Genomic DNA, 26,300 nt, shown 5'->3' on the forward strand with positions numbered 1-26,300 from the left:
TTATAGAAGCAGAAAACCACTTCAATTCAAGTATGTACAGTTGTCTTAACTGCTCTGTATCTATACCATTAAAATAACAGAAAAGCAACATAATTAAACCCTGACACAGAAACACTGCACAGCTTTTCATTCAAAGGCTTGGGATGAAATATATTACAGAAATCTATTCTACTGCAATCCCCTACAATTTAATCTTTAATTCACACAAGCCCTAGAAACAGGAAGAAAGAATTGTGCATATTATCACCTTCAGATTTCATCAGAATCAGTTAATCTTTACTCATATATAATTCTGGACCACAGACAGGGTTATCCTGTTTCCAAAAGATTAGTCTGCTGAATTAACATACTGTGCACATTTTTAAAAGAAAGAAATTATACTAAAACAGAAAGTTCTGTACAAGTGTTGTAAATGTATTTTTCAGGTACAAGCATTCAATTAGTAAAACAACAAAATTAACCATTTCTGAAGTATTTCAACATCAAAAGATTAAATCAACAATTATGGTTCAAGTTAGTACCTTTTAATTCTCCAAACACCTGGAGAATAACATTATTCCAGTGATAACAAACAAATAACAAACACTGTTCTTATCCTTTTAAAATGGATAAGTTTTCTAGGTTAGTTTTTATGCTCAGTCTTCAACATATTTGAGGAGTAAGAAAAACAAGTTTCCAAGGCAAGCATGGATGCAGACACAATCAGAATAAAAGAAACCCTTGTTTATTACAGTTTTTTGAAGAGAAATGAAAGCCTCTCCCCAGACATAAATCTTCATGGTATCTGACTGGTGTAAAATAGACCGATTTACTTGGTGAAAATTTTTTTTTCAAATAGGTGATACCCGTTCATTTAAAAAAAAGAAACAAGGGGACCACCCAACTCAGAAACTGTATGCATGCAGCTTCTATAGGAGATGTATAAATATAACCAACAAAACAATCAGACCCTACATAAAACTAAATGTGCGGCTAGTTATCTCCATATTGCCATCAGTACTTATTCAAAGAGTTGAGTCGATTCTTAAGTCAGCCAACCCCAAATTAAAATCAGGCCACTGGTATTTAAACTGACCCTCCTGCTTTTGTTTCAGCATACTGATTTTTTACAGAATGAACACGCATAATAGCGAGTTAAACGGAGTGGGAGACTTAAGTCTTAATTTAATTTCACTGACATCACGTTTACATTGTTGATGCAAATCTATTAATCCCACTATCATGACAGATGGATAGAGAATCTTCTCTCTCTCACTGATTTAGAGAACAAACATTTAACATGGTCTTTGTATTTATCTTGCATTATGTCTCCCAGGCACTTGTTTCAACATTAGCTGTGATATTTGGAGGCTATGCTTTCAAGGCTCATTGGTACTGTTATAGTGATCAAAGTGCCCACAAGTAGGATATTATTCACAGAAATTGTGGAAAATATTGCTCAGTGAGCAGTTTGTATTCTGAGTTGTGACTATGTGAATAATTGACTTGCCTACACAAAATGGCCTGTCACTATTACATATTAACTTTGGTCCACTTTAAGGATTTTCTTTTTCCCTTCCTGCCATATGAGCAAAGGTAATAACATTAGACACAAAAGAACCTGTTTTAACTTTAAACTGGTTAAGTAAATGTAACAAAAAAGCTGCAACCTAAAGTAGTCAATCCCCACATATTAAACATTCACTTTGCTGTTACTTAAATGCTAAACATTAAAAAAGTATACTTGTGTATTTAAACATAAGAGTCTCTTGAACCAAGATATCCTTCTTGCCTCCCTCCCCACTTCCCCAAAATAGCCAAGGCTTGTACAAGTGAGGTGGGAAACTTAGACAGGTTTCACCATCATGAGCAGAACTGCTGATTCTGTTAACTGTACTCAGTCTGGTCAATGTGGCTGTCATAGCTCTTCTCTCTCTTTGCTAGCTCGGTTATTATCTTCAAGGGGTTTAGATTTCTTCTCGGCATCTTTTTTCTTTTTAGTTTTTTCAGGTTTGGTTTTGTTTTTTACTTTTTCACTTTCTTCTGCTCCTTTACCAGGGTAAACCTGCCCTTCCAGAGTTACATCTGCACATCTCTCCTGATTCACCAGAAAGTCTTTGATCTCCCAGGCATAGCTCCCATCACGTAGCATAAAAATGGCACGGTTTGCACCTACAATAAATCTAAATGAGAAAACACCATCAATTAGCATACAGCCTTTGAAGGGCTAAAACATTAAGCCTCATTCAGAGGAGTTTCCAGATCAGGGTGTACATTTAGGAACACAAAGGTATACATATTTAAGGGGGTACAGTTTCTTACTAGTATCTTCAGGGAATTAACAGCTGATATTGATAAAGTGCCAGTACCTTACTAAGCAGAAAGATGTTTCAAATACTCATTAAAATACATAAACACAAGGCAAAGAGAAACATGTAGAGTAAAAACTCAAAGGTTTCCAAATAACTACACTGGAGTAGGACATTAAGTTAGCTTTTGGCAGTAATCTAGGTGTTGTAATTGAGCTGAAACTTCACACCATCAAGCAATCCACAAAAAGGCATGTTTGCCTGAATTTCAAAAATTTGACTGATAAATACATACACACACACAGAATATCAAAGTAAGATGCCACTAAGAGATTAATAAATATTATTACTGTGAACATATATTAAATCTCTTTCACATAAAGAGAAACGGTGTACCTTTACTTGGGGAAAGCGTAATACAACAGGATTCTGAGTCTGAAACTAGGGCTGTGAGAAGCTACAAGTGCCGATTCGATTCAGAGGAGGTTCGACCCGATTCCACAGCCAAATTGAATCAGGAGACCAATAAAAAAAGTTCCAAATTTATTTGGAAAAGATTTGGAGATTCGGGCAGTCTCCACCCACTGCAGCAGGGAGCTGGACCCGGACTCCATGCCAGCAAGGTTTGGGGGGGGGGGGGGAGGGGGGGGAGAGGGCTGAAGGAGGGGGAAGGGGATCAGCTGGTGAATGCGGGTCTTTTTTTTTTTTTTTTTTAAAGCAGGGAGGCTGGGGCAGGTGGAGCAGTCATTGATGGGGCTGGGAGAGCTGGCAGGGAATGGGGCCCGTCTGATACGGAGATTAGGTGGTAGCCGAAGCTCTGAATCAGATTCGGCCGAATTGTTTTAGGACAGCAATTCAAATCACCAAATAAAATATTGTCCCCCGAATCATCTGAATCCAAATCAAATACTAGCTGCTTTGCACAGGCCTACCTGAAACCCCTCTCAGTCTCTTCCTAAGAGCATAGAATCTAGTATCCTTCTATTTCAAGATGGCAATCTCTAATAGAGTGGTTTTAGTAAAAGGAACAAAAAAAAAAAAAAAATCTTACTGCAGCAACCAAGACTTCCATCTGGAAGCATATAATGGTAAATGCTGACAGTTTAAAAGATGACTAGTTCAAACGTATACCAGAGCTTTATATACCTGACCACAATACTCCCAGAGTGGCCTAAAGGAAGTTAAACAGGTTAAAGTGCAGCAATTTAGGACAGCAAAAAACAAGGATTTTCAGAAAGAAAAAGAAATATGAGGTTCTGCCCCAGCAACCAGAATTTCTCAGCTGCATATAAACTGCTTACCTTTGCACATCATAGTTTGCATTGAAGAGACTGCCCTGCCATAAGCTAGTCAGTTCCTCTGTCTCCTTTTCAGTGGGGTTTCCAGACACAGTCACAAACATCATAAGAGTCTTCCCCTTTTTGGTCAGCTTCAGGATGCTCTCAGGCTTGCCTGGATCAATTTTTGAAAAATCAACTGGTGTGGAGGGCCTTCTGTGTTCAGGGAGATCCCCCTCTTCAATGTCATCATCTTTCTGTTTTTAAATAAGAATAGATGCTTTAAAAAAAAAATGACACGTTAAACAATGGCAAGTTTCAAAAGACTAGTTTTAAATTTGATTGAGGGTTTGTTTCTTTTTAGTATATAAAAAAGTGACACATTAGTTAAAAGACTATTAACACATTGTTTGTGATGCAGAAGACCTTATGCGTGAGTTAATAACAGAGATGCCAAAACAAAGAAAAACAGCTAATTGTGTATTATGAAATCTTAACTATGAGCCAGAACAAACTCTTAGGCAATGTTAACTTACATTTTGTTACTATTTCTCTCTTCCATCCCCTTACCCAACTCATATGGGCAAAATTTTGCACGTATTCATGCCTCTGAAATCCCATCGACTTGGAGGGGCTAAGAGGCTACAACTACAAACATCGGGTCCATTTATTGCATACTAAATAGGAAACATTACAGCCTTAGTGCCAAATCTATATGATAGAAATGCTTTACTTGTTTATACGAGGCATGAAAAAACAGAACGTGCCAATACACCTTGAACAAAAGCAGTGTTGATAAGTCTTGCAATACCAGACTTTTTAAATGAAGCCTTAGCTCCTGGAGTCATGCAATTACCAGGGAATCTCAGCTTGCTTTCTTTTCTTTCTTTTGCAAGTAAAGTTCTAGCCTCTGTTTGCAGAGAAAAACTTAAGGATGTGAACTCTAAAAACTCAAATCAATAAAAAAAAAAAAAAAACCCCTTAAAAAAAAATCCCCCAAAAACAAAACCCTAATTTTCTACTAATGAGGCTGACATTATACAATACTGAGGAATAACAATCTAGCTTGAAAGGTATTTGCTACTCTGCAAGTCTGACATAAATGGATTGGGTAAAGAGGAGGGCAGAGTGCATACACGCGCAGCCCATGGAGACAATTCCCACAAGGTCGAGTGCTTCACAAATATGTAAGTGCACAGGGACCATGCTAATCTTTTCTCTATCACTCCAGCTGTAAGTGCTGCCAAAGTGAACCTGGTTATAGTTGATCGAATTTAAAAAGGAGAGAACTTTTTCTAAAAATGGAGAGCGAGCTTCTATAGAAAGCAATCACAATTCTAGGCATTCCTCAGGGGAGCACAGTTTGTTCACACAGTGAAAAATGAAGATGGAAAAAAAAAAACTCACATGGGCACACTCCTCAAGAACAAACTGCATAGCCCACTGAAAGGAGGAATTAGGTGGATATTTTACATTTAATTTGATTTTAAATGCTCAACAAAAATGTACACGCTTATTCCATAAGTGCACAAGCCTCAGGAATAATAAAAAAAAGCTATGTGCTTACCCAGGCCTGGCACAGACATTACACTTTTACCAGTACAAGTGATCAGAAACTGGTCTCCACCCATAACAGAAGTTCAGCACACACAGACTGGTTTGAGTAGCAGAACCCGATGTAAGAAGAGCACCCCCTACCAAAGGGCGAATGTGTGTTCCCTTTGCTACCAATCCAAATCTATGGCCCTTCCAGAAAACTGTATAACTTAGAACAATTCCACCTAGAGCTATTTAAATGTACATGTTGGCTAGGTGCAGACATATCTGAACCAGAGGTAAATGACACAGTTCTGTCAGCCCTGAAACTGGGTGGCTCCCTTTGTTTTCAGAGATTGCAATAGCAGTCCTCTAACATTTATTTCCCCCATCACTGTTTCTGGTGCAGTTAAATGGAGTAGAATTAGTTACAAAGTGGAGTTACAGTTTGTACAGAAATAACCAGACTATAACTAAGTTAAAGATGGACAGCAAAGCTAAAAGATGCTATGCATTCAAGCAATGCCTGCATTTAACTGATAAATAGATAACCAGTGGTGTTAAAATGTAAGCAACAAACAAACTGGGACTGGTATTACATTATATTGGTGCGTGACTTATCCTTGGAAGAGGGTTAGTTTGCTGTGTTACTCTGAAGCAAGGCAGAGCAGCACCTTGGAGCCTAACTGGTTCAGAAAAGCATAACTTTTCAGAAGTTAGAGCCTAATTATTCAGATTCTCTAAGGTGACATCCTGCTCTGTCTTCTGCCTTATCCTTGAAAAGGGTCATGTAGGATGAGTTGGCTTCTCCTGTCAAACAGGTCGTGCTTGTTTGCTTTCTGATTAATTTAATTTTCATTTTGTTTGCTTTGACAAAACCCTGCTGCAATTTTTCACTTTGAAGGATCAGTGTTCCTTCAAAAGAGCTTTTATTTTAAGCCTTTTCTTATTCACTTGTTTTGTATAAAACTTATGAGCTAGACACATTTATGTTTATGTGGAAAAGCTGTTTTCTGATTGAGCAGAGCCAGAAATTCCAGCCATAATCCCAGCTCTGCTACTGACTCACTGAAGAGCATTAAGTTATACATGTGCTTTTAAACCCCCCTAAAGTGATTTAGAAGTGAGACCCCAATGAAGATCCGTTTAATATTCCAGTCCATTCTCCCTGTCCTTCATCTGAAGAAACAGACCACCACTTTCTTTGTGGGAATGCTGAGAAAGGTCACGTTTGTAAAGCACTGTGAAAATGTAAAGCATTATGTTGCTGAACAAGAAATAAAAGCAATTTGATATTATTTTAAATTTAGTTTGATCAGCAGACATGTAGCCTATTTTGCACATTTGAAATGGGAAGCTAGGAATAGTTCTAATTTAATCCTATTGTAGCCCAAACTGTTGATGGCATTAGTAACAACACACGTTATTAATATGAACGGTTGAGAAAAAGTGTAAGTCAGGAGTGGGCAAAATGGTGAATCCAGCTGGTAGCCAGACTCCATTTCCCAGGAGCCACTGTCCACGTGGCTGGGGCCAGTTTCCATGAAGACCCCAACAGAAGCTGGTGGGGCCTGGGTTTCTGTGGAGATCAGCCCCAGCAGCGCAGGCAGGGCACACAGAGTGGGGAGCTGCTCTGGGGCTAGGTTGGGATCTTGCAGTGGTGACAGGGTGGTCCAGAGCCAGGGCACAGCCACAATCTTCAGCCTGTGCAGTCCGGGCAGGGGCGTGCAGGCAGCAGTTCGCAGCACTGCCCTGGCTCCAGACCATACTGTCACTGCTGCAAGGAGCCAGGGTAGAGCCATGACCCACTGCCTGCATGCCCCTGACCAGACCATGCAGGCTCAAGATCGTGGCTCTGCCCTAGCTCCAGACCATACTGTCACCACAGCAAGAAGCTGGGGCACAGCTGCAACCTGCTGCCTGCATGCCTCTTCCCTGGACCATGCAGGCTGAAGACTGTGGCTCTGCCCTGGCTCTGGACCACCCTATCACCACACTGCAAGATCCCAGCCCAGCCCTGGAGCAGTTCCCTGCACTGTCCAGCACCCCCTGCTTGGGTCTCCATGGAAACCGGCTCCAGCCACATAGGCAGGGGCCGCTGGGAAATGGAGTCCACTGCTGGCTGCATCCAGCCCACAGGCCGGACTTTGCCTGCCTCTGGTATAAGTGTTCACGAAGCCGTACTGCTTTAAGTACGGCCACAAGGAGTGATTGAAAGCTTCTCTATATGACACATCACCACTTGAAGACTTCTCAGAAAGCTTTGTAAAAGACATATGGTAAAACTACTTAAAACATGGTTTGTAATGCAGACTAAACGAGTGAAAGGAAAAGCAGCAATTGAATTTTGTTTGACATGAATCCACTAGACATGCATGAAAATGAAATCCAGAGAGAAAGCATTAAATGGATCAAACAAGACTCCTTCCTGACTCTCACAGGGACTCACACCACAGACCAGGCTCTCCATTACCAATTTTCGCATACTGTATTTCTATAGAAATAATGCAAAGTTAGCCAGAGACGCTGGCAATTATGCTTTTAGCTCAGTCAAGCATGGGCAACTCTGAAGTTTAAAATAAGTGCAATAACAATGAACTGTTTTAAAGAATATGAATTTAGTCTTGGAAAGAATTCTGGGACAGATTCTGGGCTCCATTCCATTGCATGCTTCTCGGAGCTGCTGGAGATCCCCCTCTTTGCAAAGGAGAACGCCTGAGTGGCATGAAGCTAGCAGTTACTTTGCTCCTTTAAGTGATTCTCAGTCAAGGTGCCACAGGATCCTTTTAAGAGCGCAACATAATATTAGCACTGTTACATGTGCAAAGATTTACAAGATAAACCCAGAGATTTTCAGTAGGAATGCACAGCATCAAAAACATTCCTAGTTTTTGCGGGCCATGCTCTTTGCAACAAAAAACCCCCTTCCCTATTACCTTTTTGTAAAAAGTGAGTGAAAGCTAAGAGAAGGCATTTTCTGAGAGGTACCTTGATCTAAAAAAGGTTGAGAACTACTGCTTTCAGTCACAAAGTAAGGCCTGAGCGCACTGCAGACCAGGATGAGACTTGCCTGGTACATTTCAGAGGGAAAGTCATCATCAATGACAACCTTTGAAGTAGGGGTGCAGGAACAAAGATGAATGCGACTCTGGGAGTACGACGAAGCCACAGGCAGCTAGTCGGGAGGGGGGAGGGGGGGAGGAAGGGGGGGGGGGGTTGGGGGCAGCTCCTTGCTGCTGCGCTGTGTGCATCCCTAAGGGAGGCATCATGTGCCCTCCCAGATTTATGTGCAGGGCAAGGGTAGGCTGCCTGCTGCAGGCTTGGAGTCCAGAGCTGTGCCAGCCTCTTACAGGTAGGGAGGCTGGGCCAGGGCTGGGGTGGGCACCAACAGTGCTGGGAAGGGTGGCTATGAGGAATTTTGGGGTGGCTATAGCCCACCCCATAGGCACCCGTCCCAGCACTGTGGCCGCCCACCCCACCCCACTCCCACTTGCTTGGAACCCAGCACCAGCCCAGCCCCTGCCCACTGGGAAGAGGCCAGCATAGTCTCTAGCTCCAGTCCTTAGCTTCAGCTTCACTGGGAGCCGTGCCCCTTCCCCACCCCCTGCACCAGCTGCTTGCAGCTCCATCCCGCTCCTGGGGTTGCATTCAACACCCTGGCTGGGCAGCACCTGCCCCTGCCCCACTCCCTCCCACAACTTGATCTGCCCCCATCCATACCTCTTCCTCCTCTTCTCCAAGCTGCCAGGCTGCATTCCTGGCCGTATACATGCTGCAGCTGCACACATGCACGTGGCATGTATCGGTGATATTATTGGCTACACCGATCTGATCCATTGGTGTACCTCTACTTTAAAGCCCTCTAAGCTCTGAGGATCTACACAGGTACAGGTATCCATGAGGAGGTTTCATGGTGAATGTGCACATGAAGTCCTCTTAACTTTCCAAAGTGTATGGGGGCAGCCACTACAGACTCCTGCTCCCCAGTGCTTCCTGTTAGTTATCACAGGTATAGACAAATTTAAAGCTCACAAAAATGAAATATTAACTGGTCATGTTGAACACTTCAAACCAAGGGTAAAGCTAAGGTTTAACCGTGAATTAAATATTAATCTTGTTTCTAACAATGTTTGTTTTTTGCAAGGCATTTGGTGTAGACCAGTGGTGCTCAACCTTTTTGGACCCGACGTACCCCTCAGTGGACTCAAGGCACCCTCCAAAACTTCTGTGAACTGAATGGCACCAATTTCAGAAACTAATTTATATATTACAGTGCTTACCTCCTTGCAGAAGGAGCAGGCAGCGGGGGTGGGGAAAACATCCAGGCAGAAGAAAGACTGAGCACCTGAACTTACCTGCTTAATCTCTCACCTGGCAGCATCCTTCGGAGGATATGGTGGCACCCTGGGGTGCCCTGGCACCCTGGCTGAAAAACATCAATGGTCTAGACCAAACACGGGTGTCTGGGGGGTTCAAAGGAAGTGTGGGATAAGCAAATAAAAGCAGGCTTGGGCTTCAGATGCGAGGACATAAGCAGATAAAGGGAGGCTCAGACTCTCCCTGCCTAGCTGCTCCCCTGCTCCAGCTGCCTGCCGCCTCTGCAAACAGGGGGGCCCTACAATTAATTAATACATTCGTTTTGAAATGGAAAGCCACTCAATCCACAGGAGTTAGGGAGGGGCGCCGCGAGTCTGACAAGGGGGCGCCTCGAGGCTGAACAGGTTGAGAACCACTCGTGTAAACGACACCAAGCAAACAACCCCTCCGTGCAGCCAGCGCCTTTTCTCCTCCCCTGCAAAATCCTGGTGAAACGCGAACACGAAGCCAGCTCCCTACACGGCGGTTCAGCGCCCGATGCAACCGGGTGCACCAGAGCGACGCGTCTTTCGCTCCGGCCGGTTTCAAATCCTTGAATGCAACGTTTTGGAAAAGCCTTAGTTGAAGACGTACCATCGAAAAGTTCGGCAGAGTTTACGAAAGCAGACGAAGAGGAAAGAAAGGGAAGACGGGTGACGATGGCAGCAGCAAGAAAACCCGCAGGCGCCGAGCCAGAAGGGACAAGGGGAAGCGCGCGAAAGACACATACAGACACACATAAACGGGGGGAGGAGAAGGAGGAGGAGGAAAGGCAGAATCAAAGACGACAACGGGACGGGAAAAGCGGCCAAGAGAAGACGAGCGGGAGAAACGTGGGCAGAGGCAGCGCGGTCCCCCCCGCGCCCCGCAGCCTCCCGCCCTGCAAACACTGCGAGTACAGCCGGCGGGAAAAGGCCCCGGGCCCGGTCTGACAGCATGGCGGGGGCGGCCCGTACCTCCCACTGCTCCAGCAGCCGCGCCATGTCCGCATCGTTGTAGTCCCGCACGTCCTTCTTCTTGGCCGGCCGCGACCCGGGGCCGGCCGCCCCGCACGCCCCGCACAGCACCACCAGCAGCAGGCCCAGGCCCAGGCGGGCCCCGCGCGCGCCCGCCGCCATCTTGTGCCGCCCCGCGGCGGGAGGAGCTTGAGCATGAGCCACGCCCCCCGCCCTGCCCGGCCGGGTCCTATGTCCGCGCGCGCCCCCTGCCGGCCGTCCCCACGTGCGCTGCCGCGGGCGGAGGGAGGCACTGCTTGTAAGTAACAAACCCGCACACCGCCCTGCGGTGCTGAGCAGCCCCGCCGCTAGGGCGGCCATCGTGGGGCATGGTCTGCTTGGCCTCTATCCATACAAAACCCGACGCCTTTGTCCTCTGATTTTCTCTTCAAAAGAAATCAGACGCCTTAATGGCCTCTGTTTTTTCTTCAAGGTTTCGTATCGATAGAGGACAGAGTAGCAGAAAGCTTGGACATCCTCTAGGCCGCCCGCCCTGCGACAGGCAGACGTGTGGCTAGGGACGATGAAAAAGGAGGTGTAAAGCAAAGGGAAAGGCGCCTCGTGCTACTTCGGCTTTATCGATGCAGGGTCCGCAGCTCCGGGAGATGGAAGAGCTAGGGGGGGTCCTGAAAAGGGCAATGAGGATGAGGAGCGGCTGCAGCACGAAGACAGACTGAAGAGGCTTGGTCTGTTCGGTTTAGAAGAGCGGGGACATGACGAGGGTTTGCAAAAAGGCTCAATGGGAGCAAGAAAGCTGTCGGGTTTATGGGGGGGGGACAACAAAATGATGGAGCAGGTAATAAGTTTAAAATGAACAAGAGGAAGGTCTTTCTTGCGCAGTGGGCGCGTCTACACCAGACGCTTACTGCAGAGTTGCCGTGTTAGCTCAGCAGTGAAGTCTCAGCATCTACACGTGGGCCTAGTAGGCTGCAATAAGCTAAAAAACACCACCGTAGGTTAACACGTGTGTTTACAAGCATTAACCTATGGTGGTGTTTATCAGCTTATTGCGGCTTAATAGGCAAGTACTATTCTGCCCTGGCTCAACGAGCTGTGGTCACAGGTGCACATGTAAACACCACCCAGGAGCAATAAACTCCAGCATGCACTGTTCCAGAGTTTATTCAGTTGCATGAACAGCACGTATCAATGCATCCAGTGTATCATGAAAGTGTGGAACTCGTTGCCACCAAATGCTGTGGAAGCTGATTAAAAAAAGTACAGCAGTACTATCCTGCAGCACCATGACACGTGTAGACACTGAGAAAGTGCTTCAGTGTGTGGACTGCCTGCTGGCCAGCCCTGGACTGGAGCACCCTCGTGCCCTAACCAGCCCCTCCACAGCACGTTGAGCCAGGTCGGAGCCGCCCTGGGTGGCAGGCTGAGCCCCGTGACCCCCTGCCACCCAGGGCAGCTCTGCCCTGCCTCAACGTGCTGTTGTCTCAGGTGTGCATGTAAACACAGCACCAGAAGCAATAAACTCCAGTATGAACTGTGCCAGAGTTTATTCAATCGCATTAATAGCACATGTAGATGTGCCCGGTGTGACATTAAAGTGTGGAACTCATTGCCACCAAATGTTGTGGAAGCTGAGAGTTTAGCCAGATTCAAAAAAAGGGATTGGACAAATTGTTACTGGAAAGGGGCATCAGGAGCTATGGAGCAGGGCAGTGAAGGGCAGCCTCTGAATTAGAACTTCCTAGACCGTAAATGCTGGAAGCTGCAAGTGAGAGAGAAGCAGTAGAAAAAAACCCAAACCCTGGTCATACCCAGTTCACTCCCCTTCAGCCTCCATTCTCTGCCACTGAGCAAGATGGACCTATGGTTTGATCCAGTAAATGGCAGTTCTGATATTCTGCACCCCCAGGTTCAGCAGAAGGCTCCAAAAAGACAACTCCAGGTTAGACTGGGACTGGCCGATGGCTAAAGCTGAGCCCCTCTTACACACTTGGCTTCCGCAAAGAGACAACACTGAGATTTTCTCATTTCCTGGGCGAGGGATTTCTTCCAGCTGCTAGTAACCTTTGGGGAAGCAGGAAAGCACATTATTATGACCTTGTAGGCCTGCAGCTGTCTGCCCATTTGATGGCTCGAGAATGCCATTTTCCTTAGGGTGCAAAATATGCCATGCCTTCTCCTGCATTTTTTTTACATTTTGGACTGAGATTCTGGGAGGTGTTCACAGATGCTCTGATGTCCAAGCAGAGGGTGAACAGTGGAGGTCAATGACTTGACTGAATCTGGGTGGTTTTCCATTCAAAGGAAAGCATTTCAGGACAACATACAAGTAATAAGTTGCTTTTTGAGAGAGAGGCAAGGATTTCTTAGGGTGATATCCTTCATTGGACCAACTACGCAGTTGGTCCAATAAAAGATATCAACCTAAGAAATCCTTGCCTCTCACACAATTTCTGGACCATCACAGCTACATTGCTCTATGCCACCGTAACACGGAAGATATCAAAATCTGTCACTTTTTAAAGGACCTGAAGCCATGTGAGGGGTGTCACCTGAAACAGGGGACTGGAACTTTGACTATTTGTTGTTCTGGTGCCAGTCACAGTTCATAATCTCATTGTGTTAGGCCTTGTTGCTGGCATGTTGGAAAAGACCAAAATAAGAGTGCAGAACTGCACGGTCAGGACAGGATCCGAAAGGGCTGTCCAAAACCCCAAGGGTTCTCGGAGCGGGGAGGACACTGATGGGATGAAGGGTTTTGCTAGTTTTACATAAATCCGCGTATTTCTTGGCTTTCTGAGTAAAGTGTGATGACTTAGAAATGACTTTGCAAAGTCTGTGTTCCTTGTTTCAACCTTCACATATTCTATGAAGAATGAAACAATAACTGGAGGTTTGATAGCTTCAGTGGAAGTCTGGGGAGGCACAGAAAAGGCCAGCACCTATTTCAAATCCTAGGCAATTGGACTGTTGAGTCCTGTATTTCAAGAAGGACTGCTAGCCAAAGGATTAGCATGCCAGGATACTCACAGCTTGAGGATTCTCCCACAGCTAGCAAGCCTAAGAGCATGCAGGATCCAAGATCTGCACCTGCTACAGCACCCAGGATAGCTCAGCTATACCTGTAACAACCATACAATGAGTTATTATTTTATAATATTCTGGAAACTACTGCAAATGTGCATAACAAACTAGAATCTTTAGACCATAAGCCTATTCCTGTGACTTTTTAAATGAACAGTAACCAAGTCACTATTTGACTTAGCTACTGCCTCAGAAAGGTATTCCATAAATTACTAATGAATGCATTTGTTCACAGATTTCCCACTCAATGTGTTAAGCACGGAATATCAGATTACCATCATTAATGCTGTCTTTGCTACAGATGATTCCAGTAACATTCTCAATGCTGGAAGGCATTTACACACTTACTGAAAATATTATTAACATCTACAGACTAAACATTCACATTTCAGAAAGCTGGGCCTGTAACTGGATTTTTTTGTATGCAAATAATAAAAACTCATTTAACTTAGTTTCTTTAATAATGCCTTTTTTCATAAATAAACAAACAAACAGTGGACTCTTTATTTAGGCTTTGCTTAACTTCTGGTGCTTTTGTTCCATATGTAGGGCCAAATCCCACTCGCCCTACCTAAGTAGTCTGATCTATTTAAGTGGAACCACTTGTGCAAGTAAAGCAAGTGTTTCTGTGTATCCAGCAGTGCACAAGACAATTAGACATTTCTTTTTTCACATATAAAAGCATTCCCATACTGTACTCTAAATCTCAAGGAAAAAGTGTTTCTTTTACTAGGCTCCAATCTTGGAACTCTCTCTCTGTTGGCAGACACCTGCACTGATAGAAACCATTCAAATCAATGGTGGTCTTCATGGAGTCAGCTGCAGGACGGACGGGCTTTAGAGTGAGCTTCATTATTCATGAACTTTCTCTTCAATGTTAATGAAAAACAAGGGCAATACAATCATAAATATGTACTGTTCACACATATATTCATACTTTTAAAATTTAGCTTCTAATTTATTTCGCTTACTTTTATTTGTGTAAGTTGTTATTTCATGCTCTTCAAATCACATGGATTTACAAAATCATATACATGCACATGCTAGTAAATCTAGAATCATCTTGCTCAAAAGTATTTTTAGGAGTCTCTTGCAGGCAAGTAGTCTAAACATCTTTATATCAGAGAACAGGTACCAGATAAAAATAATAAAAAGAAGATACTTCCACTGCTGACCACTGGGAACAAGATGGTTATGTTCTACCCAACAGCAGACAGCCCAATGCACTTGCACCAGAAAACATGTGCAGCTGTATAGCTGCTGATACAGCTGCAGTCAGGTTTTATCCTTAGTTTTCCAGTTGCCAAGCTAAGGGAGGGACTTTTCAGATTTTGCAAATATTTACCTCATCTGGGCATATAAAGCACAATGAGGAGGATCGGGCAGTAGGTCTCTGTGAAGACTAAGTGTTCTAAAACTTCTCCCTGCTCCTTTCCCTCCTCTCTACCCCTCCAGGAAAATCTTTGTTTTCTTTCATCAGTCTTTTAAAATTTTTAAATGTATACCCACATTTTTAGCATTGTGCCTTTGCTACATGTGCAAAATATTCTGCACAAAGCATGTTTCTGAGGAGCTAAAAGTTTAAAATCTGGGGGGGGGGGGGTTATGCTGAACAAAGACTGCATCTTCCCCCACCCCTCTCACCACCCCCCCCCCCCTCAGTCCCTACACATTCAAAAAAGCCTTTCTGTTTTGTTTTCAGGTTTTGTTTGGACAGAAAAACCTTAGACTTTGTACTCGCTTTTTCATGCTGTTGGAAACCAGTTTTACCTCTTTACATTGCACACAAAGGACAGTAGATCTAATATCCATTTATGCTAGGCTTTTCAGCATGTCCCTAAACACCAGAGTTTGGAAAAAATAAAAAGCTTGGCTTCATTGTAGAAGAGGCAGTTGTTTCTTGGAAAGATGCTTTGACAATCAGGAGATTAAAAAAACCCAGCCATATTGAATCGCAAAGATCAGTCATAAACTTGGGAGAGAGAAAATGAAGTCTGCCATGTGTGGCTTGTATGCTTTTTTGGTGATATTGAAACCAGTGCAGGGGCCAGTACAAAACCCTAACATGCCTGATGCTCCACTTAAAACCTCAAAATACGGTGAAGTGGGACTTCCATGGTGCCTATGTCTGGTGTCGGTTTCCTGCACTCTGACTGCCAATTTCACCGAGACTTTCAACCTTCTTGTCTCTCTGCTTTGTATTTCTGTTTTAGGTGGGAAATTTAATGTTCGGTACAGCCAGTTACAACACAGAAACATTTTCCTTAGAACTCATCTTTTTTCCCTCTGGGAATTCTATTTTTGCTGAAATATTCTGAACTTCTCTGCTACTGGAGAAATCAAGTGCCTCGGTCCTGGTCTTCTTGGAATGACACATTCCCCAAGGAGAGAGATCAGATGAAATTCTTTGATCCATGGTATGGTAGATATGGGAAAAGGACTTAAGAAGAAGTTAATTGAATCAGGTATTATACATGGAGGAGTCTTTCAGGGATTTCAAAAACTGTAAGTAGCCAAGGCCTGGTAGTTTCCTGTTATACTGATAACGAAGTAAAATTTTATCAATTAATATAACAATAACTCATAGAAGCCCCAGTTATGGGCCAGAACCCATTGTGCTAGGTCCTGTAAAACGTTAACAAATAGAAAAAAAGTCCCCACCCAAAAAGCCCCCAAAAGCCCTCATAATTAAACATGATTCAGGATGTTGGGGCATTGGGAATAGTCTTTATTTTGCTCAAAAGCATTATCTTATTCAGTTCTCAGAAGACTGGGATATTCTGGGTGGTTGATGAGGGGTAATTTGTCTTCTATAAATGTTCAATCATAAAATCCTGCAGAGGGCTAAATTAAAAAAAAATTTGCCTCCCACAACTATCATCTTGTACATTTTACACATACAAAAGGCTGTCTGCATGTGCAAATGCAGACTTTTGGATACATACAAGTGTATACAACATTTAGATTCACTTTTTGAAAACAAAACCCTGAAGGTGTTTGATCAAGCTATAAAATTTAGATCTGAACCCAGATTTCTCCAAAGTTGGGATAAACTGAGATTAAAGGCTTTATTCTGAGTCAGACATGAAGCTCTGATTCAAATATGGACTTCTTCAAAAGTCAGGGCTATCCAGATAGGAAGAAATAGATTTGGCCACACCTCTACATTTAACTGTAAAATGATATTACTCTGTATATGAGTGTGTCCATGATAAGCTGCATTTTGACTGACTAAACCAATCTCTACTGGGGGATAGGATGCCAATTTTATCACTGGCATCCATCAATTTGATCAGATTCCATAGTGTATAAAATCTATGAGTGCTGCATTATCTAATCAGCTGGAGTGCAACTTGATACTATTATCTTTAAGCTCTGAAACACTGTAGTTAATACTACTCTCAGGATTTTGATACCAGTTTCATTGGTTAAACCCACACATTCAGCATGTAGCTTCAAGTTAGCTTCTTAGGAAAAGAATATGGGTAAATGAATAAGGTGAATACTTTCCTCCAGAGACTGTATGGATAGTCTAACTTCCCAACCCAGGTGAAATTAATCTTGGAATCACAGTTTGATTTTAATTCACAGTCCGATTCTGAGACCCAGACACAGTATAAGTAATACCTTACTCTGCAAGTTGTTCCATTGATTTTAGTAGGCATACTTATAGAATAAGGTATTATTCAGTTCAAGTAAAGGTGCCAACATTAATCCTGTAATGATTAGCAGCTCTCCTTAGAGAACGCGCACACACGAAATGTGGGGAGAGTACAAGATCAGAGAAGCCCTGCAGGGATCCTGTGGAAAAACGTTTATTAAACTGTCCAATGCTATACATTAAAAAACTCTTTCATAGCTTTACAGCTGCAGGACACAACACAGTACCAAAATTGCAATTCAGGAAGGGTGGGCCTCTGCACATTTTGTTCAGAATACTCTGCTGCCTTTTGATCTTAACAAAAACAGACCTAAGGGTTTGAAGGGAGGGTCTGGGATTCCTGTTTATGCTGGACCATTCTTATCAATGGTATTCACAACTGTTGCTCTATAAAGTGCTTCTGAATTTCAAACTAATCTGTGTCTTTAAACACACAGGGCAAGATTGTATTTAGTGTAGTTTAGTGTGCAAGGAAAGGAGGGAAAACAAAAGCAACCATTTTATACCTCCCACCCCTTGGGTACTCACCTCATGAAGCAGCATATGTGAAAGGGAACATGGAAACACACAGGTACTTAATGTGGAACAGGTGTCCGTCTGTCAGATTTGGGGTTTGCTGCAATGTTCAAATCCAAATCAAACAGGCTCCTTGAGGGCCAGCAAGTCAAAGGAGCTTGCAAGAGCAGCGCCCAAGTCAATGAACCAGAGGAACAGGCCCAAATGAAAAAAGTCTTCTGTTTCTAGCCCGAACTGAGGTTGCTAGAGCTGATCATCATAGAAAAGGCGTCCTGCCCTCTGTCACAAAATTGAACAACCATATTGCAGCTGCAATGTCTTTTTAATAAAACATCTCTCTCCTTCATATAGTGTGAAAGACCCACACTAACGACTGGGAGGAAATGACAGAGTATATCCGGGAAATCAGAGTATGGGCCAAAGGAACACAAAGCACTCTACTCTCTGCCAGTTATAGTAATCTGGGTAGTGGGAGAAGCAACAGGAGCTAATATTTCACCCATTGTATGGTTATTCTTTCATTCTGATTCTCCTACTTCATATACTGTATGCTGAATAATACAATACAGAAACTAACATCCCTCAAACCACTGAAAGTTTAACCTGGTCCTTAAAAGCTCCGACATTAAAACCCACATAAGACATAGCAAAATTATTTTAAAATATGAACAATAAACACTGTAAAAACAAACAAAATATGTAGTATGTGTAGTTTTCTATCATGCCAACTGTTACCTGCCTTCCTCCTGTTCTTTCTGAATGCATCTACTCCAGCTCTCAGGTGGTTGCCTCTCAGGAGGGAACCATAATTTTCCCCTCTCAGACTAGCTTGTGAGCCAAAAGTGATTACTTCACCAGACCTCACTTAAGATAAGACCTGAAGCTCTTCCACCTCTGAAACAAGGCAATGGTAAGCAGAGACTAGATAGCTTCCCTAAGACAAAACATTTCTTTAGATCCAAAACCTGGGAGAGAAGAAAGAATTTAACAGAAACAAATCAGTCTACAAGCTTGTGATTAAATCAGTCTATAAGCCTAGAAGTATGCAATTATCTTATAATTATCACCATAGCCATTTGGAAAGAGGCAGTTTATCCACTGAGTTGTCTTGCTATTTGCTGCTTCTTAAACTAGATCAAGACATTTACACCGAAGTCTTAATGTTTTTCTCACCTACCAGAGGTCACATACAGTATTCATGAAATGATTATAGCTCATTCTTGGATTAATCTTTCCTTCACAAAAAAAGTTTTATTAAACAATAAAAAGTCCAGGTTCTACAGTGTGGAAATCCAACTTGATCTAAAGATATTAACTAAAAAATAGGATCAGAAGATTTGCAGAGGTGGAAAAGGGGGAACCAAACTCATCTTTCATTTTTGTTGTATTAAGCACAAGGAAAGGGAAGGATCAAAGTGACCAAAGAGAAGAGCACATGCAGGTAAATGAGCACTGCTCTGCACATAACGCTAATCCATGTTAAAAATGTAGTTAATCTCTTTTATGTGGCAATCTAAGCAGTTTTCAGTCCTGAGAGTTATTTGAGATGCATGCTAAGCAGAAGTCAAGCACTGTCACCAGATTTCCACTGCTAGTAATCACGGTATGAAGCACAAGAGGAGGTATAGTATCTCTACTTATCAAATTGTAGGACTGCTGGAAAAGTCTGCAGTTCTTCTTTGGACTCTACACCAGTGCAGAGGTTATCTTTGGAAGGAAGGTGGAGTGTACAGTGTGAGGACCCCCAAAAGACACTGTTGATTAACTGAAACATTTCATTTTGAACAATGTAGATACATCCTTTGGATCATAAAAATGTTTGGGTCTGAATCTCAACTGGCGTAAACAAATATAGTTTCCCTAATGTCAAGGGAGCAAAGCCATTTAGCATATATTGCGGATCTGTCTTTATATGACTCTATTTTTAAGACAAAATGTTAAGGTCCAAATCATAACTATCCTAGAGAGTGCTGGTGTAAGTAAGGCTCCCACCACTGGCACCAGGAAGAGAAGAGGTGACGAACCATCATACAAGGTTTTGGATACACTTAAAACTCTTTGTCTGTGCTCCTCCTGCCCCTGCACTGGCCAAGCTTACAGTAAGTTTCCTTTCAAAACTGTTGGTAGTGGTAAAATCATTCTCAAGTAAGGATGACTGGGCAGTCAAAAGGCCAGTACAAATCTGAGTAAACAAACCTGTTTGAAGATCAATCAAAGTCTCTGTTTACAATGTTAGAGCTCAATCAATGCTGTTGTGCAGAGTGTATGGTGCCTACAGAAGCAATAAAAAAGGAACTCAGGGAGGAGGATTCAATCACAGATGCCTCCAGAGACCCATCCCCTATTACAGACATGAGTAAGAAGACAAGCTGAACATCCCCACCACCCCCACCCTGGGGAAAACCAAACAAGTGATTTGGAAACAGGCTATCAAAACCATACTGCAGGGTAACCAATACTGAAGCTGATGAGAACTGGGTCAGTTTTCAGGGGCAGCTAAGAGGAGACGATTGTGCAGATTGCTAATGGAATCACAGGCCTTTTAGGCAGTGAGGAATTGGCAGAGTATAAACAAGCCAAACATATGCTGGCATCTGGGAGGAAGAATTGTATGGGACTTACTGCCAAGCTCTATCCAATTCCTTCTGCTTTGGCTTGGGGGAGAGACACAAATGTATTCGGAAATGAGGGCCAGAGACCCTAGAGGTGAAGATGTATTGTAGGGGGTCACGCGATACCTCTTTCTGCCAGGGCGTGGACAAATGTCATGTTTGCATCAGTGTAATGCGTATAACTAAAAAAAAAAAACTTTCAAAGATTCTTTTGAATTTGTCTAATCCTCATCAGCTAATTTCATATTTCAATAAAGCGTGATCTTAACCGATCAATCTGGCTTAGAACAAAGCTGGATGTATTTTAAAATAGAAAGTAATTTAGAATCGGTTGGTTGCTGACTCGTACTTTTCAGGCTAGTCTGAATTTAGCACCATACTGATATATAGTATTTTAGAAAGCAGTTGCTGGCACTGGCCTCAAATGATGATCTTCCTTATAAATCCTATAAGCTGGTAAAAGTAAATACAACTTCCCCCGTCACTATTAAAAGAAATGGGTGGAGAAACACCATATTTTCAGACACACCCAAACACAGTGTATTCGCTGCCCTCACTGACTCTACAGCAACAGTATTTTTTTTCCAAAACCGAGTATATCCTGTTAACATAATTACTTTCAGGACTGTGTCCATCCTGCTGACATCAATCTCAAATAAAGATGATCGTGGGAGTCAAAAAAGCCAGGTGTGCACTCCGTCAGCTGATGAAAATCTAAGCAAATGTTTGAAGATCAACTGAGGTCTACGTTTACAGTGCTTGATCTCTGCCACTCTTGTGCTAAAGAAGTACTGGATTGAACACAGGTATATGTCTTCTCCTTTACATCACGATCCTTTTTACTCTACTGGAGCAGGAGAAATATAAAAGGACCAGAATCTAAATGAGAATCTGGACCAATGCATTTAGTTAGACGTGTATCTGGCAGCTTTGGTTACTTTGCAGAATGAACTGCAGAATAAACTGCAGAATATAGAACAGAGAATTTAACTTACAAGAAGGGAAGAAGGATAGGGAAGAAGTCAAGAAGTGCTATTAATATTACTTTGCTTTAGCATCAATGTTACCTTCCTTTACTGAATTAATAGCAGTGGCAAAATGAAGAACATGACAGATACAAAATAGGGCCTAGTCCTTCACTTACTATACCAATTTTATGTTCAGAGAAATCTGCAACTGAATTTCAGTGGTTAAAAGTTGTGTAACTCTGGCTTATGGAATGTAAAAACTCTTCTTTATTCACTACCGTTTTCTACTCAGATGTAACGTTCCCTCTAGAAATGGCCAACGAAGTGCTAAAAAGAGGGTGTATTTTGTTTGTGCATAGGTACCGGTCATTTGCACGGTGTTGTTATTTAACCTCCCAACTTTTCTTGGGCTAACATTTCCCACGTGACAAGCATCTTTACAAGGGGCCCTCGACCTCTGGAACGGAAACGTGGCAGGGAGAACGCCTGGCACGTCTCACTGCCCCGCCAAAAAACTTAGCGTGACGATACAGCAGGTCTCGCTCACCCGCGCTCTCCACCGAACCCGTTCTGTTCAATATCAACTGCTGCACATTTCATTTTCGCTCAGCACCAAAGCAGGTTTCTGACTTATGGCTACAGGCACACAGGGCCACGTTTATGTTTACGAAACACGTTTAAATAAAACCCCTTGTGATCGGTGAGGCTACAAACCCACCCGGATGCGTTCTGCTGACGCCGAGTTTTACACAAGCCTCTTTTTCACTGGGGTGCAGGGGAGCCGTGTTGGTCTAAGGACACGGGCAGACACGGTTCTTCAGGTGAAGCTGACATCTTTTATTAGACCAACTTAAATAGTCAGCAACATTTTTCTTAGCAAGCTTTTGGGTTTAAAAAACCCAAACACAACAACCCTGAAGCATCTGCAGCGGGTGCGCGCTCCTCCTGGACGGAAGAGTTCGGGCCCTCAACTCGTTACAAAACCCCTTGAAGCGGCCTGCCCATCGGTGCTTTGTCCCTTGCAGATCTCGTGCTGCTCCAGGCTCCCGCTGCCCAGGGTGCGCAACCCCCAGCCAGCTCGGATGCAAACTTCCACCTCAAAAAAAACACCCCCCCAAAAAACCCCTCCGTCTTTGAGGACAGCATGAATCTCGGGGCCTGCTGCAAGGGCACTGCCCGGCTCCACATCGAGCCGGTTAAGCGGGGCGGGGAAGAGGAGCAGCGGGGTGGGCTGCGGACAGACGGCGGCAGGAAGGCTTGTCCCTATTGTGCTGCTTCTCTCGCCCCGGCTCGTGCCCGTCTCCTGCCCGCGCCGCGTCGCCCCTAATTGCTCGGGGCGGCCGAGCCGATCCCGCCGCGGGGCCCGGCCCGACTGGGCCCGGGGGAGGAAGGGGCCGGGCCGGGCCGGGCTGGGCCGCGCCGGGCTGTCCCTGGGCGGAGCGGCCGGCGGGGGGGGAGGGCCGCATTTGAACGCAGGGCGGTGACACGGCACAAAAGCTTTCGATAGGCTCCGGCGAGGTTACAGCGAAGGCGACGGGGAGGGGACGGGCACGGCCACGGGCACGGGGGGGAGCCTCCCGCAGCGTCTGGCCGGCAGCAGCGCCGCCGCCGCCGCCGCCTCGTCCCACTAGTTTGTCGGGGCCGGGAAGTTGGCGGCCCCCGCGCCGAGCATGGCAGGAGGCGGCCGGGGAGGCCGAGCGGCTCCTCGCAGCGGCGGCAGCGGCAGCAGCAGCAGCATCCGCGGGGGCAGCCCGGAGCCGCCGCCCTCGCCCGCGGGGAGCGTCTGAGTTGAGGCCGCGCGGGGGGGAGCGGGGCGGCGGGAGCCCGGGGCCGCTCCGCCTCCCCTCTCCCCTCCTCGGCGCGGGGCGCTGCGAGCAGAGCAGAGCCGAGCCGGGCCGGGCCACACCCTCCTGCTCCTTCTCCTCCTCCTCCTCCCGCCGCTTCCTGCTCGCCGGCGATGCGGGGCTGGCGCTGACGCCCGGCGCGGGAAGCAGCCGGAGCGCGGAGCATGCGGGCAGGGGCCCGCCGCTAGCCCCGCCGCGTGGGCAGAGGGCAAGGCCCGCCCCGCCCCGCCCTGCCCTGCCGCCGCCTCTGGCTGCCCCCGGCCATTGATGGAATGATGGTGCGGGGCCGGCAGGGCGATCCCGCCGGGCTCAGTCTCCGTGGCGGCTGCGGCGGCCCAGGCGGTGCGAGGGGGGCGGCCAGAGGCATGCGAGTGCCCCCTCGGCGCGATGGCTAGCGGCGGCTCGGGCAAGTCCGCCAGCGAGGTGCCCAGCAGCAGCTCGCTGCAGAGGAAGAAACTCCTCTCCGTGTGCGACCACTGCAAGATCAAGATGCAACTGGTGGCCGACCTGCTCCTGCTGTCCAGCGAGACCAGGCCGGTGGCCACCGAGAGCCTGGCGGTCTTCGGCGAGTCCTTCGAGAAGTGCAGGGACACAGTCATCGCCCGCACCAAGGGGCTCTCCATCCTCACCCACGACGTCCAGAGCCAGCTCAACATGGGCCGCTTCGGGGAGGTGGGCGACAGCCTGGTGGAGATGGGGGAGCTGGTGGTCTCGCTGACCGAGTGCTCTGCCCACGCCGCCTACTTGGCGGCCGTGGAGACCCCGGGGGCTCAGCCCGCCATGCCCGGCTTGGTGGATCGCTACAAGGTGACCAGGTGGAGGCATGAGGTGGAGCACGGGTGCGGGGTCTTGAAGACCACCCCTTTGGCGGACATGAGCCCGCAGCTCCTGCTGGAGGTCTCCCAGAACATGTCAAAGAACTTGAAATTCCTGACAGATGCCTGCGTGCTGGCCAGCGAGAAATCCAAGGATAAGTTTGCCAAGGAGCAGTTCAAACTCAGTGTCAAATGCATGAGCACCAGCGCCTCTGCCCTCCTGGCCTGCGTCAGGGAGGTCAAGACTTCACCCAGCGAGCTGACCAGGAACAGGTGCATCCTGTTCAGCGGACCCTTGGTGCAATCTGTCTATGCTCTGGTGGGCTTTGCCACTGAGCCCCAGTTTTTGGGCAAAGCTGCCACCATTAATCCAGAGGGCAAAGCTGTGCAAACAGCCATCCTAGGAGGAGCCATGAGTGTGGTATCTGCCTGTGTGCTCCTGACCCAATGCCTCAGGGATATAGCCCAACACCCAGAAAGTAGCACCAAAATGAACGATTACAGGGAAAGGTTGAGGAACTCAGCTTGCGCCATCTCGGATGGGTGCAACCTGCTATCTCAGGCACTAAGAGAAAGATCTTCACCCAGGACTTTACCGCCAGTGAACTCCAATTCTGTGAATTAACTCCCCCACCCCTGTGTAGATCCCAGTCATGGCTAAAGGAAAATAATATCCCACCTCCCCAGCCCCTTCTTTTTTATATACCAAAGAATTTGCTTGGAGGACCTCAGTCCTTTAATTTCACGTAGTGATGAAACAAAGCAACATACTCCAACTATATATAGAAGGAAGTGAAGGTGGCCAATTTGGGCCCTTTTTTTTTTTTCTCTAATCAAATAATTATTCACAAATAAATTTTCCATTACTCAACAAGGTCTAAACGCAAGGAGATGGTAATATCAACTGGTAAAAGTTTTCTACCTGGGGAGGTGGGGGGAAATCTAAAAAAGCTTTAATCGCGCTGGGTGCGGTTTTTAAAGTTTGTCTTGTCTTGTCTTCCGAAACTTCCCTTCTAAATTTTTACTGTTCAGTTGTGCAGGAAAAAAAAAAAGTTACCTCAGTTCTCATATTTGAAAAAAAAACACAGCAACAACTAGATGATGGATGTAGCTACTTCTTTTCTTTGTATGATTTCTTTTTGAATCAAGTGTTAGGTTAGAAGTGCATTTGGTGTGTAGGAGTGGAAGGAGTGGAGGTTGTGATTATGTTTCCATGTGTTGATTTCCAAGCTGGGGGGGGAAAGCTACTGTGAGTGTTTAAACAAACAAACAAAAATTACACTATAACAAAAGTGATTTTAATTTTTTTTCCAATGTCAGTTTTTATCTTGCATGTACTGGAGTATTTATTTCATCTATTAAAATGTTATGTTTCTCAGATGTCTTTCTGTGAATCTCTTAATACTTGAATAATTGAACAACTAGGCCAGCGTGCATTGTATGTCATTTTCCCCAGGGAATGGGTGGTACAAATGCAATTATTAGAGCAGCATACAGACTTACATTCAGTTATGTTATTTTAACAAATACTTCTTCTTTCCTTTTTTCCCGTATTCCTACTCTCTTCCTCCCAAAAAGGAATTCTTTGAATTATTATTTTTTAAAGCTGGACAGTAACCTGTGTACTAATAGCATGCATCTGGAAAGTGGTAGTTGTCTATTCTGGGTGACACAAAGAGGGTTTGCAAATATCAAATGTTCCTGCATCTTTGAGATGTGTCACTGTATTTTACCTGTTATTGGTTTCAAGGACTTTATAAAGCTTGTGAGTTTGGGTCAGATGACCTCATTATGGGCTCTCTACTGCAAGCCCTTATCATCATGGGCAGGCCCATTGTTTCAGTGCTACTTCGGCTGTGTAAGAGCTGCAGGATTGGGCCTTGTGAGCCTACTGAGGCCTGCATTTGTAGCTGTTTGACTTGAGTCTTTTTCAAAGCATAGCAAGTTTTATGCTGCAGGTAGAGCAAAAACATAACTGCCTTAAGTCTCTTGGAAGGGCCAGTCCAACTTCAGTGGGAGTTGTATTGGGCCTATGAACAGTACTATGGAATTTCACTGTAATTGTCTACAGTCGTGTTTTTAAAATTAATATTGTGTATTGGGTCATTGCTATAGATGATGATTTATTTTAAGAGTTACAGCAGTTGTCTGCTTTAGAATCAGTCCTGGAATACCAAAGCGCTGTCCCTTTTATAGCATTATTGTTTCAAGTATGGGCTTATGCTAGGTAGTGTGTTTTATTTGCAAATGTAAGTAAAAGATTAGTTGGCTCTAATAGACTATAAAATGTCATTTTAGATTGGATGTATGTGAACATATGTATGACACTTCTTTTGGGTTTGGAAAAATATTTGGTTTTGCTTTTTCTTTTAATGAAATTCAGTGGATCC

At 44.9% G+C, this 26,300-nt stretch overlaps 2 protein-coding genes across 3 annotated transcripts; one reads left to right on the plus strand and one right to left on the minus strand.

Annotated features, from left to right (window-relative positions):
• Positions 1–254: 254 nt before the first annotated feature.
• MESD (mesoderm development LRP chaperone) lies at positions 255–10,590 on the minus strand. 2 transcript variants are annotated; one of them, XM_006274030.4, is made up of 3 exons: positions 10,414–10,590; positions 3,590–3,822; positions 255–2,162 (listed from the first exon to the last, which is right to left on the minus strand). In XM_006274030.4, the coding sequence occupies exons 1-3, from the start codon at positions 10,573–10,575 to the stop codon at positions 1,898–1,900; spliced, it is 660 nt and encodes a 219-aa protein (XP_006274092.1). In that variant the 5' UTR covers positions 10,576–10,590; the 3' UTR covers positions 255–1,897. The 2 variants fall into 2 exon arrangements, with proteins under 2 accessions (XP_006274092.1, XP_019333370.1); XM_019477825.2 differs by lacking the exon at positions 10,414–10,590 and adding an exon at positions 8,822–9,076.
• A 12,180-nt stretch (positions 10,591–22,770) lies between these two features.
• On the plus strand, positions 22,771–25,290 carry TLNRD1 (talin rod domain containing 1). Its single transcript, XM_006274027.4, has one exon. It carries the CDS (start codon positions 23,483–23,485, stop codon positions 24,533–24,535), a length of 1,053 nt encoding a protein of 350 aa, XP_006274089.1. The 5' UTR covers positions 22,771–23,482; the 3' UTR covers positions 24,536–25,290.
• Positions 25,291–26,300: the final 1,010 nt, after the last annotated feature.

This window comes from Alligator mississippiensis, chromosome 11 (genome assembly GCF_030867095.1).
Source record: "Alligator mississippiensis isolate rAllMis1 chromosome 11, rAllMis1, whole genome shotgun sequence".
Taxonomy (NCBI): domain Eukaryota; kingdom Metazoa; phylum Chordata; order Crocodylia; family Alligatoridae; genus Alligator; species Alligator mississippiensis.